The 13263-nt window shown below is 35.3% G+C and overlaps 1 protein-coding gene across 2 annotated transcripts in view; it reads left to right on the plus strand.

Moving 5' to 3' along the window:
- Positions 1-13263, plus strand: part of RNF180 (ring finger protein 180) — a 58303-nt gene that overhangs the window by 41992 nt on the left and 3048 nt on the right. Inside the window, exons 3-4 of one of the 2 annotated variants that reach the window (XM_017854325.1) lie at positions 10818-10913; positions 12298-13257. In XM_017854325.1, coding sequence (XP_017709814.1) covers positions 10818-10913; positions 12298-13257 — 1056 coding nt within the window. The remainder of the gene's footprint in view (positions 1-10817; positions 10914-12297; positions 13258-13263) is intronic. The other variant, XM_017854326.1, reaches the window with a different exon arrangement.

A 13263-nucleotide genomic window follows, 5' to 3' on the forward strand; every position in this document is an offset into this window, starting at 1 on the left:
CATCAGAGACTTTTTTTTTTTTTTTTTTTGTATTCTCTATGGGTCTAGAAGAGAAAGTTCATGTATAATATAAAAGTAACCCATAGGAAAACCTGAATAATATTGAAGTGTATGTTTGGTCATCCTGATAAAAGTGAGTGTTTTAAACAACAAGAATAAAATTCCTTCACTTCTCTAAGAGTAGTATCAAAGAGGCATGAACTAGAAACTAGTTAATTAATGGAGTTTGGAGGGAATTCTGAATTTAACAGAGAGAGTGACTGTAATCACCTGTCATTATTTTCTTCTGCTGCTTTGAGAGACATACTCAGCTTTTGGTTTTTGTTTGTTTCGCTGTTTTACCTCAGTTATACTTGTTAATGATGGTTTCCCTTCTACTTTAACAAATTAGCCAGTCTAAACTGATAATAGTAGATAACTTTGATTGGATACTTACTACATGCCGAATACTTATTTTTTTGAGATGGAGTCTTGCTCTGTCGCCCAGGCTGGAGTGCAATGGCGTGATCTCTGCTCACTGCAACCTCCACCTCCCAGGTTCAAGTGATTCTCCTGCCTCAGCCTCCCAAGTAGCTGGGATTATAGGCTCCTGCCACCATGCCTGGCTAATTTTTGTATTTTTTAGTAGAGATGGGGTTTCACCGTGTTGGTCAGGCTGGTCTCAAACCAAATACTTTTTAATGACTTGAAATAACATTTTAATTAGGAAAAAATACAAAACTTTTTATGGTAAGAGTATTTTGGTGGATATAACTTATATGTAATACAAAAATTAAATGTACGACTTGATAAGTTTTATCAGCCCTGCCATGAATCAGATCAAGATATGCATTTGCATCACCTGAAGAATTTTTGTCCTGCCCTTCCGCAGGCAGTGGTCCCCTTCTCACTGACGTCTTTCACCATAGTCTAGGTTTGCTTGTTCTTTACATTCCTTCAAATGGAATAATACAGCATGCACTCTTTTGTGCCTGACTTATTTTTGTCAGCGTAGTGTTTTAGAGATTTATGTTTTGCATGTGTCAGTAGTGTGTTCCTTTTTTCTCCTGAGCCGTGTGCCATTTGTGAATATACCACAGTTTATCAATTTTTTTCTGCCGAAGGACATTGGCATTCATTCCAGTTTTAAGTTATGAATAAAACTGCTATCAAAATTTTTATAATTTCTGTGATCATGTTTTATTGTTTATTTTTAATATATGCATAGGAATAGATTTTGGGGTCATGGGGTAGATATAGTTTAATTTCTTAAGAAATTGTTAGTAGTTTTTCAAAGTTTATGTTCACTTCTGGTGGCAACATATGAGAATTCCAGTTACATCTTTGCCAATACTTAATATTTTCTGTCTTTATAATTTTAGCCATTCTGATAGATGTATAGTGGTATATATCATTATAGCTTTAATTTTTATTTCCTTGGTGACTAATGATGTAGAGTACTTTTTTATGTACTTGCTGGTTATGAACTGTTTTAAATGCTTTTTAAATATTTTTCATTCCTTACAGTAACTCTTTGAGGAAGATAATCTATCATCTCCATTTGCTAGATAAGGAAACTGAGGCACAGAAGATTAGGTAATTTGCCCAGGTTCACACTGCTACTAAGAAGTGCAGCTGCAATTGGACTGGGCAGTGAGGCTCCAGAGCCTGTGCTCATAACCTCCACACTCTCTTTGCTGCCTTTGCTCTTCCTTCAGGATAGCATACAATGTCACTTCTTCTCACTAGAGTGGCTGATCCTTTTATTTACCTGGAGAACTCCCACTTATTCATTCATTAAAACATATTTAATGAGCAAGAACAGTTCAAGCACTGCTGTAGGATGTATTGGGATGGATAGTGGAAGAGTGGTACAGAGTTGAAAAAATATACTCTGGTCCTTAGGATCTTCTGAAGTCTTGTTGAAAATAGGCCAACCAGTATAGTCTGATTTGAGGAGTACTCTAAAAGAGGAATGCAAACAAAATTCTGCCTGGGCTGGTCACAGAAGACTTCACAGAAAAGGTAATATGTGAACATATATATGTTTGTTTCTTACAGATTTTAAAGTATACTTTGTAGACCATAAAATTCACCCATTGTTAGATAACAACTTAATGATTTTTAGTTGTGCAACCACCACTATATTGCAATTTTGAGCTATTTTCATTACCCCAGAAAGTTTCCTCAGGTCTGTTTGTCCTGCTCCCATCCCCAGGCAGCTTACCAATCTTATTTCTGTCTCTGTAGATTTATATGTAAAATAAAACATATAAACATAATAAAATATGTAAACCATGGAAAATACCTTATAAAATAAAAATACGTTCATTTATATAAAATTGCATATGTAATTTAAAATATGTAAAATTATATACTAAATTTATATAAAATACACACAAATTATTTTAAAATGAAGAAATAATTCAATGTCATGGTTAAGTCTTAGCAGAAGGATTAGTATGAAGCAGTGACTCTGAGGGGGGCTTCTAAAGTAATGTTAATGTTAAATTTCTTAATCTTGGTAGTGGGCATATTGGCATTTTCTTTAAGTTCCCTTTATAAAACATATTTTATATTTTATAAATCTGTATACATTATCAAAATATTAAAAATGAACATGAAAGGATCCTTTAAAGGAAACCACAAAACAAATTATTAGAACCCCAAAGTAATTTTATCAGTACTGTGCTGAAAGGTTGCTAAATTTATCACCTATTAAAGTAACTATACAGTTAAAAATAAGCCATGTATGTAGTAAGTGTTTTGTTTCTCAATTTTCTGTAAATGAAATTACACTGTGATTATTCTGGAAATTGCTGTTTTTACTCAGTATTACCATGTCGAGTGTAGATTTAGTTCATTTCCACTTCTGTATAGTATTCCAGTATAGTATTCCAGTATATTAATATATCTCAAACTTCATAATTCATTTTGTTGATAGTCATTTGACTTACATCTATTTGTCTTGTTCTTATAATCAGTGCTGCTGTGAACTTTCTTATGCATATCTTTGCACACATGGGCATGAGTATTACTCTAAATGGAGTTCCAGCATCATAGGGTATGTGCATGTTCAACTTTACTGGACAATGCTGTTTTCAAATGACAATCTCACCAGCAGTAGTTCAGCATTGTTGTGATTTTACATCTTCACCAACATTTAACATCTCATTCTCAGAGGTCAAGTGTGTTTTCTGCAAAATGTCTTTTTTTCTTGCCTATTTTTCTATTAAGATGTTTTGTTTTTGATATTTGGAGATTCTGTGTTCTAAATACTAATCTTTTTTTGGTTATTGTGTTGAAACTATTTTTTTCCAGTTTATGTAACTTATATTTCATTCTTGTGGTGTCTTTGTTGAACAGAAATTCATAATTTATGAATGTATTAGTTCTGTCCTTTGTGTGTTGTACTGTTTAAGAAAATATCGTGAGGGGAAGATGTTTTTTCCTCTCCTTCTACTGAATATCAGAGTTGAGATAGGCAAGTTTCCTTGTGTGCCCTTCTGAGAAACAGGTTTCTCGTTTACCCTCATACTGAGGTTATAACCAGCTTTATGTAGGAAGTTTCTCCGTAGGTTCTTTCCATCCCAAGGAAACCCATGGCTTTATCTCCTTTATTCCACATGCAGACGTGAAATGGCTCTCAGAACAACATAGAGGATAAGGAAACTGGGGAAACAACATCAATAGCTGTTGACTCCGGGACCACACTTCTTTAGCCCTGACCATTGACAGGAAATTTTTTGTAATGTCGAGTGGATGTATCAGATGTGTCAAAGTTAGGTTGGTATGGAATTTGAACTGTAAGGGAAACTGGTACATTTGAGCTTTAGTTATCTAGCCACTGGCATGCAATAAGACATGAGAAAGGGAATTTAGAATGGAGTTTTCAGACAATCTACAGTGCCCACGAGGAGAAAAGGGGACTTCAACCTTGCCTTCAGGCCTGAGATAGATGAAATGTGGGCAAAAAACAAAAACAAAATAACAACAATAAAGACCCTAAAGATGTAGAAATAAAATAACAGAAATGGTCTCCATTTGTGCAATCTCTGTTAGGGAGTGATGTCCTCAGTTTTAGTTAGTTTTACTGGTTTTGGACATGTGAAGTTTATATGGCCTGTAGAATATTCAAATATTTTAGGAAGCTGCTGGGTTATGTGGATATGGGATTCAGAAGAGAGATCTGAACTAAAACTGGATCATCAGCATGTAAATTTTAGGTAAAGCTGTGAGAGTGGATGAGATTACCATGCAGTGTATGAATGGAGTAAGAGATAAGTAGTCCTATCATATAGGAACATTTATAGGATAGACAGAAAAAGAGAAGCTCTCACAAAGGAGAAAAAAAGAGTAAAAAAATAGAACTGAAAATTAAGATACAATATTATGGAAGTCAAAGGACAAACATTTTCTAGAAAAAAAAGTGTTGATTATTCATGTTAAATGAGATCTAAAAGATCAGACATTGCCTTCAGTGTGCAGACTGTATACTGCACAATTCTAGAGGGAGCTAGTTTGTGAAAGGTTTGCCCTGGATTTGTGCAGAGTTAGCATACAAACTATATATCCGTATGTAAAGACCCTAAATGAGAGTTAAAAGTGTCCATTGGTTTTAAAAGAAATCATTGGTCAACATTCATTGTAGTTGTGAGACTTTTAGGGGCAGTTACCAAATTCCACTGGGTTCAGGTAATTGGGAGCTGAGGGATAGTAAAACACTTAACAATAAAACACTTTAATTATTAGGTCATGACTTCTTCTGTCACCAGGCTATGAAGTATTTCATCTGTATAACACCATTGCCAATGGAGTGGCTGACATGAATAGGACTGATAAATGTTGAATTGATAATTCGAGTATATACCTCCTCCCTCATGTCTTTTGGTTAGAAAATTTGCTTGTTTTCTCTCTGGCTTTATTATTCTGGTGGTAATTTTCCTTCAATGGCTGTAATATTTAAAGAAATATTTTTATTGCTTACTACATTTTTAATACTTTGTGTTCCCTTTTCTTAGTGACAGTATTTGTTCCATGCTAGTCTTACCACATGCTATCCTATGGACTGAATTGTGTGCCCTCCAAGTGCGTATTTTAAAGATGCAGTGTGTTGGCGGGGCGCGGTGGCTCAAGCCTGTAATCCCAGCACTTTGGGAGGCCGAGATGGGCGGATCACGAGGTCAGGAGATCGAGACCATCCTGGCTAACACGGTGAAACCCCGTCTCTACTAAAAATACAAAAAAAAAAACCCTAGCCGGGCGAGGTGGCGGGCGCCTGTAGTCCCAGCTACTCCGGAGGCTGAGGCAGGAGAATGGCGTAAAACCCGGGAGGCGGAGCTTGCAGTGAGCTCAGATCCGGCCACTGCACTCCAGCCCGGGCGACAGAGCAAGACTCCGTCTTAAAAAAAAAAAAAAAAAAAAAAAAAAAAAAAAAAAAAAAGGTGCAGTGTGACTGTATCTGGAGATAGGGTCTTTAGGAGTTAATTAAGGTTAAATGAGAGCATAAAGATGGGGCCTAATCCAATAGCACTGTGGCTCTATAAAAGGAAGAAAAGAGAAAGAGATCCTGTGAGGACACAGTGAGTAATCAGCCACCTGCAAGCTAGAAAGAGAGCCCTTGCCAGAGCCAGAACATGCTGGTACCCTGATCTCAAACCTTCAACGTCTAGAACTGAGAGAAAATAAATTGCTATTGTTTAAGTCATTCAGTCTCTGGTATTTTGTGATGGCATCCCAAGCAGACTTAGACCGCACAGGTCCTGTAATAGAAACTGGAAATTCAAAGATGAGCAGAAGAGAAATGGTATGTGTCCTTGTGAAGGTTTCAGGATTTATCATTTAATTTTCTATTAATATTATAACACATAAATATATTCTAATTATAGTATAATTAATCATATTAAAAGTTTGATATTAATAACTTAATATAAATTATAATATTTATAATTTAATATTTGTAATATTGACCAGTTACATAAATATTAAATATTGGTTACTCATATAGATATAAATTATTAGCTGTTTCAGTGGCAAAAAGGAAAAGTATAGGAAGCCATAAGAGTAGTATATAGATAGGGTGCTGGACCTAACTGTAAGGCTTTTCTGAGGAAGTGACTTGTGTGGAGATATGATGGATAAGTGAGGACAGTACAGGTGGGAGAACATTCCAAGATTCAGGACCAGCATGTTCAAAGGCCCTGTGGTGGATCCCTGGTTTACTAAAAGAGATTGCCATGATTGGAGTTCAGAGATGAAGAGGAAGTTTGGCAAGATCTGAGAGTAGAAAGTTGGGTGCTGTTCAAATCATGTATGGTCTTGTAAGTCAAAGAGTTTGATCTTTATCCTAGGAGCTGGGAAGTCAATGAGAGGAAGTAACATGACTTTTGAATTTTAAGATTAGTTTGTTAATAGTGTGAAGAGTGAATTAGAAAGGTACCAATAATTGAAGCAGGGAGCCTGTTTGCTTTTTAAGTGAGATTTTCATTTTTTTCAGTTCATTGTGACCTTTTGATTGTAAAAAGTTTTTAACCCTTAAAGTACTTTCTCAAAGTACAAATAGACAAACTAGGCAGTCCAGTAGAATTTTGGTTCCTTTACATTTGTGACGCTTTATACAATAATGTTAATTTAAATAACATTTTCGTTACATAATCTTTTCCCTGTAATGTTAGCTGCGGTAGTCAAATAATATAGTTGGTTCGCATTTAAAGAATTAGCTGAGGGAATGTTATTGCTTACATTGGAAATGCCAAGGATTAAACATCTTACAAAATTTTATATAATATTACCAACTTTTTGCATGTAACTTGTTACACTTAATTAAAAATATTAAAGATCACATAATGATAAAAAATAAGGCATCAAATTTATAATTTTAAAATTAAGTGATTTTTTCTGTTATAGCAACTGAGAATATTCCCAACACTTAAAAAAAAATTAAAATAACAATACATTGGCTCCCTCTGCTGCTTGAACAAATTATTTCATTTACAAATATAATTTTTTCAACATTTTTCTGACATTATTATGTGAAATTGCTATTACCTTCTCCTCCTTTTCCTTCCTCCTTCCTCCGTGTGGGAAATTTGAGACATAAAGAAAATCTGTCTAGTAATTTTTTTTTAAATCCTAGTGAAACAGTTCTAATTTTCAGTCAAATTTTTCCTGAGGAGATAACTTGTTGTACTAATACTTTGATGGCTTTAAATTCCTCAAATTGGGTTGCCTCCAGTTTCATCATTCATCTTAAAATATGTCCATCAAAAATTGTTTTATCATTTATATATTTGTGTGCTTTTACAAAATTAACTGACTTAAAACTTAGAAGCAATGGTACATCCTCTTTACTTGTAGAATTATATTGGAAATAAATATTACAAATAAAAAAATATGTTTTCTTAGACTGTGTTGGTAAATACAGGTGAAAGTAGTTGGCATTTTCATTTATAATTGAGGTGTCTGTGTTTACCCTGGTCCATATGTAAAGTTTTCAGAAAATGAAACAATGCTATAAATTCAACCCAGCTTTTTATGCTTTCCTACCTGTATCAATTGCTATTTCTCTTTTTTTGGTTGTGAGGAGATGAAAGGATACTTTAAATTTTAGCTATTTAAAAGAAACAAATATATGCTGTTTTATATTATTTTTTCTCGAAGGAGGGTGGGTTGAGGGGTACAAAAGCAGAATCAGCTGTGGAATTTTTTCTAAACATACCCCTCCCTACATACATTTATTTTAGTTAATTTAAAAATAAGATATGCTTCAGTTTTAGTTTTATAAGCTTAGAGAAGAATAGCAGTATCATGCCTTAAAACATACACAGGCTGGAGATATAAGAAAGTTTATTGCACTAAAAACTATAGTATTTTATATGGCATAAGAGGCAATGTGAAAGCTTGGGATCTCTTATTTCAGTGTTCTTCTCTGTAAGACAGTAAAAACTCTTAAGACAGTGCCTGTGCATAGTGAGCACATTTAGTGAAAAGAAGAAGAAGAAGTACATTGGGTGACAGAGCGAGACTCCATCTCAAAAAAAAAAAAAAACTTTCTTCTACCTACAGCTGTCACTCCAGTGTTTATTCTCATAGGAGTATTCATAAAGCATTTCCGAAATTTATAGTGGGTAGTGGTGTTTTAGTGTTATGATCAATACTGTGTGATTAAAAAATGATAAATTTATATGATTAAGTGAAATAATGAAATGTACGTAGTAAATAAGACATAGAACAGTGAAATATTAAAATATTAATACAAATAATAGGAGTACCTTTATGCAACACAATCCCTGGCATATTAATAAGTATGTCTCTACTTGCTTTGTGTGGTCAACACTGTATTTAGTAATCACTGAATAAATATTGATAGGTTGAGTGCCATTAACTATTTTGACATTGATAATCTATTGTTCTTTCTACCAGTGTAGAAATTTCCTCCCTCCCTCTGTCGCTCCCACCCTTCTTTCCTTCCTCTATATGTAGACATAATCTTGAAAAGTCAGAGCAAAATTCTGGATTTGATAATGAAAAGGTTACTTTATTTGTCAATTTCAGTTTGTATTCTCTATAAGATTGCTTTAAAGAATTCATTAGAGTTATACTAATCTTCATAACTGTCAGCTCCTAATGAAAGGAGCTAGTGTGTATGAATATGGATGTTTTGCAAAATTAATTCTACTTTTCAAAACTTATCCATACCTTTATTTTGTTTCTGGGGCAAAATAGATAAAGCTGTACTGTTTAGTTTTATTGAGTCACTTCCAATATGTTTCCCAATGTTCTTTAAAAATTTTATATATGAGTTGGAGAGAAAAGCTAGTCACGACTGAACTGTTATTGTATAATAAATCACTATTAGAACTTAGAAAAGGCAGATGACAGAAGCATACAAAATTGAACACTAAAAAATGATGTCTCTGGGTTCTTTAGTGTATATGAAAGTCATAAGTAGGAATTTATTTATAGACACTCTTGGGTGTGGCCCACGAGTATAAATTTTTAGTAAGTAACCCAACTCACGTCTAATGCTAGTGATCTAAGGACGATATTTTTTGAAATATTCCTCTAAGGTGGCTCTTCACAGAGTTCATGATCTTGATGCAGGCTCTTTTCTTCAGTGCTAGTCAAAAGAGAACCTTTAACTTACCAGAGTGTTGATATTCTCTCTCAAACTCTCTATAGAAATTGGCATCCACAGATTTCTTAGAATAATTAAAGTTTGGAATCAATGATTGAACATGCCAGAATTTCTCTTTTGAGGGGGAAAATCTGATAACATCAGTTTATATTTGTATTATGTTGTGGGTTTATGAAAAAATCATTCTAGGGTGTTAGTTTTCATGCAGTTTGCTTGCTGCTGAACAGTGGAGATAGAATGTGACTTTAAGTTTCTCTTCTCTTGCTAAAATTGAAGAATTTACCTCTCAAAAGGTAATATGCTTATCCTTGTACAGACTTGCACTGAAGTACACCTCTTCTCGCCCAGTTTATTAGATGAATTGGTAAACTTACTTAAGAGGGCCAATTTCAAATGAAGTTTTGAAGATACCTTTCTCCTGGTGTAGGAGATGGCACTGTTATACGACTAACGGTTTCATATGCCCACTGTGTAGTAACAGACCAATACACTGAGTAGCAGGATTTGCAGCAGAGAAAGAATGTCATGATTGCAAGGTGTCCAGTGAGGAGATGGGAAGAGACCCTCAAATCCTTCATCTCCCTGAGGAGTTCTGGGCTGGGATTTTTAAAGAGACCATGGGGAGTGAGGAACTGGAAAATTGGGGTGGCTGATTGGTTGGGGAATGAGGGATGAAATCATCAGGATGTGGAAACTACATTCTTTGGTGAGTCAGCTTCTGGTGGTATCCTTCATTCAGAGCAGCTGGCATCAATGGGGTTTTTCAGACTAGCTGGTGTTAATAGTTTCATTGGTATCCAGGACCTAGAGGAATATCTTGAAGGGGAAAGTAGAGGAATATCTCAAAGGGAAACTTTGAGTTTCATAATGTTCAAGTTGTTACCTATAGAGCAGTTAAGGGAAACTGTAATCTAGGATCTGTGGGATTTGGGGCAGTAGGCACCAAATAGCCATGAGGAAGCAGGTCAGAGAGCAAGCAGACCTGGGGATTAATGCTCAATGTGCTGCAAGCTTGGCTTATTTTTGTTTGTCCCTCTATTCTTCCTTGGTTAATTTATAAAGTTTATAAGGACAGTTTTAACATCTCTCACATGAGTCTTAGGATATACTTTATGCGAGGTCAGAAAATCTCTCCTAGGTTATTGACCTGCTTCAGGGGAAAAGGGCAGGGGAAAGGTTAGTGAGACTTTCCTGCCTCTGCTGTTTTTCAGTATGCCAAGGAGGCCTATTTTGGGGTAGTGTGTCCTGAATCCCATCATTCTCCCCAATCTTTCTGCACATTCATCTAGCATCTTGATAGAGAATGTGGCAACTTTATTCTGTCGTTAGTAGAATTCAGATAGAATAGAGATTTAGGGCTGGAGAAAGTTGCCATGAAAGACACTATTTTGTCTCACATGCAGAAAAAGGCACTAGATGTGTTCATTCAGTAACTGACTGCTAAATTTTAAATTTCATTTGATGACCTCAGTGAGATGGAAGGGCTTTGTCTTAAATCACGGGTACTTATTCTCTGAAGAAATTCTTAAAAGATCTTTTTTGTGGGCTTGTTTTTTTATTATGGGAGTTAGGAAGGGAAGGCAGTGTATATTTTCTTTCTAACTAAAATAGACTTTGTATTTTTGAGTTTTACTTAAATATGAAACCTGTGAAATAAATTCTGAACTGGTAATTAGTAATATCATTTATTTTTATTTAACAGGATACAGATGATTCAGTTGATGCTCAAAATATTTGCCATGTGTGGCACATGAATATAGAAGCCCTCCCAGAATGGATAAACTGCCTGATCCAAAAAGTAAGTTCTTAGTTTCTGAGTAAAATTAAGAATATACAACCTTCAGAATGTTTTTGTCCTCCTTTTAGATCTATTTTTCTTAGATGCATTGCTTGGCCAACCTCTTACTGTTCCTCACTCCCATTACCCCTCTTCACACTTCTTTTCTCCTTTCTCTGCTTTATATACCTATCTGTATTTTACACACACATATACACACATGTAATATATGTTACTTTTAAATATATAGAAGCATATGTGTGACATAAATATATATATATTATACATGCACATATACATATTTACCTACATACACATATAGCTTATTTAACTTGTTAGTTGCCTAGCTCCCACCCTAGAATATAAGCACCATGAAGTCAGGGACTTTATATTTTTGTTCATTTGTATTTCCCAGCACCAAGAATAGGTCCTGTTCAATAAATGGAATATTCTGTATGTGTTATTCATATCTATATATATACACATAAATGCACAAACATGCAAAATAAATAGGATAATTAATGACCCTCATTGGTATAATCAAAATGAAAATTCTACACTTTAAAGGATCCTTAATGAAACATTATAAGAGCAAGAACTGACCTTGTATGTATAGTTATTTTTTACAATTCAAAACTCCTGTCTTAGAAAATTATAAGTAGTAGGACTTTGGAAATATATAATTACATTTCTCCACTGAGCAGCTTAATTTTTTGTTAAAAAATAACATTGGATATCCCTTCTCACACTGTAACAATTTTCTAGGAGAATGCCAATGCACTGTTTATAAGTGTCCTGAACTTAAAATATATGAGGACACTGCAGATATTTCACTATCTCAGTTGAAAAGATAATTTTAAGACAGTTCATTATTAATTTCCAATCTAAGCATAGAAAATACACTGTCTGATGTATGCAATCAATATCTTTTGGTTGTATGTAAAAAGCCAGGAGGAGCTTTATTCTGTTGGTTGGGTAACGTTCCCTCCCACAGTGCTTGGTATGCAAGAAGTGTATCAAAGCAGACACTTTTCTGTGAGATTTTACTTGCAAATTAAGCTCTGTCCACTGATTCGCTTCCTGGTTCCATAGCATATTTTTCTTTAGTTCACACTGTATCCATATTTAACCTATTGTTCAAGAGACTCTCATTTAGAATTCTTAGGAATATTGTTTGCTTGGGCATGATTTGCAATGTGTTATCATTCTAGAACTTTGGCGCTGCTTATCTTTATTTATTGGAAGGCTTGTTTTATTTGCTGTTCAGTCTACTAATCAGAAAACAGAAAGCTAGCCTTTCTGTGGCATAGAAAACTTTCATGTGGCCGGCTGTAAAGAAAAAAAAAATTATCTTCGGTTTCTTTATAATGAAAGCACTGTCTTTATTTTTCTTTGTTACCTGTAGGCCCAGTGGACAGTTGGAAAACTGAATTGCCCTTTCTGTGGGGCCCGTTTAGGGGGCTTTAATTTTGTCAGCACTCCAAAATGTTCCTGTGGCCAGCTTGCAGCTGTACATCTCTCCAAGAGCCGGACCGATTATCAGCCAGCACAGGCAGGCGGACTAATGAGACCATCACTGAAATACTTGTCACATCCTAGAGTTCAGTCAGGTTGTGACAAGGAAGCTCTGCTGACAGGTGGTGGCTCTAAAAACAGAAATCACAGGCTTTTAAACATGGCCCGAAATAATAATGACCCTGGAAGATTAACAGAAGCACTCTGCCTGGAGGTGCGATCAACATATTTTGAGATGAAGAATGAAAAACTGCTCTCCAAAGCATCAGAACCAAAATACCAGCTTTTTGTTCCCCAGCTTGTGACTGGCAGATGCACTACAAGAGCTTTTCATAGAAAATCACATAGTTTGGATCTGAACATCAGTGAGAAACTGACTTTATTGCCCACTTTATATGAAATACATAGTAAGACTACTGCCTATTCCAGACTAAATGAAACGCAGCCTATTGACCTTTCAGGCTTGCCTTTACAATCTAGTAAAAATAGCTGTTCCTTTCAGAATCCATCCAGTTTTGATCCTAGTATGCTGCTGCAAAGGTTGTCAGTGGCCCCCCATGAGACCCAGACACAAAGAGGAGGAGAATTTCAATGTGGTCTAGAAGCTTCTTCAGTGTACTCTGACCATACTAATACTAACAATCTGACTTTCCTAATGGACCTGCCCTCAGCTGGCAGGAGCATGCTGGAGGCCTCAGACCAGGAAGAGCACCTCTCCCCTCTGGACTTCCTGCACTCACCCAGTTTTTCATTGGGCAGCATTAATCAGAGGCTCAATAAGAGAGAAAGGAGCAAGTTGAAGAATCTAAGAAGGAAACAACGAAGGCGTGAAAGATGGCTACAGAAACAGGTAATA

This window comes from Rhinopithecus bieti, unplaced genomic scaffold (genome assembly GCF_001698545.2).
Source record: "Rhinopithecus bieti isolate Rb0 unplaced genomic scaffold, ASM169854v2 scaffold_38878, whole genome shotgun sequence".
Classification (NCBI taxonomy): domain Eukaryota; kingdom Metazoa; phylum Chordata; class Mammalia; order Primates; family Cercopithecidae; genus Rhinopithecus; species Rhinopithecus bieti.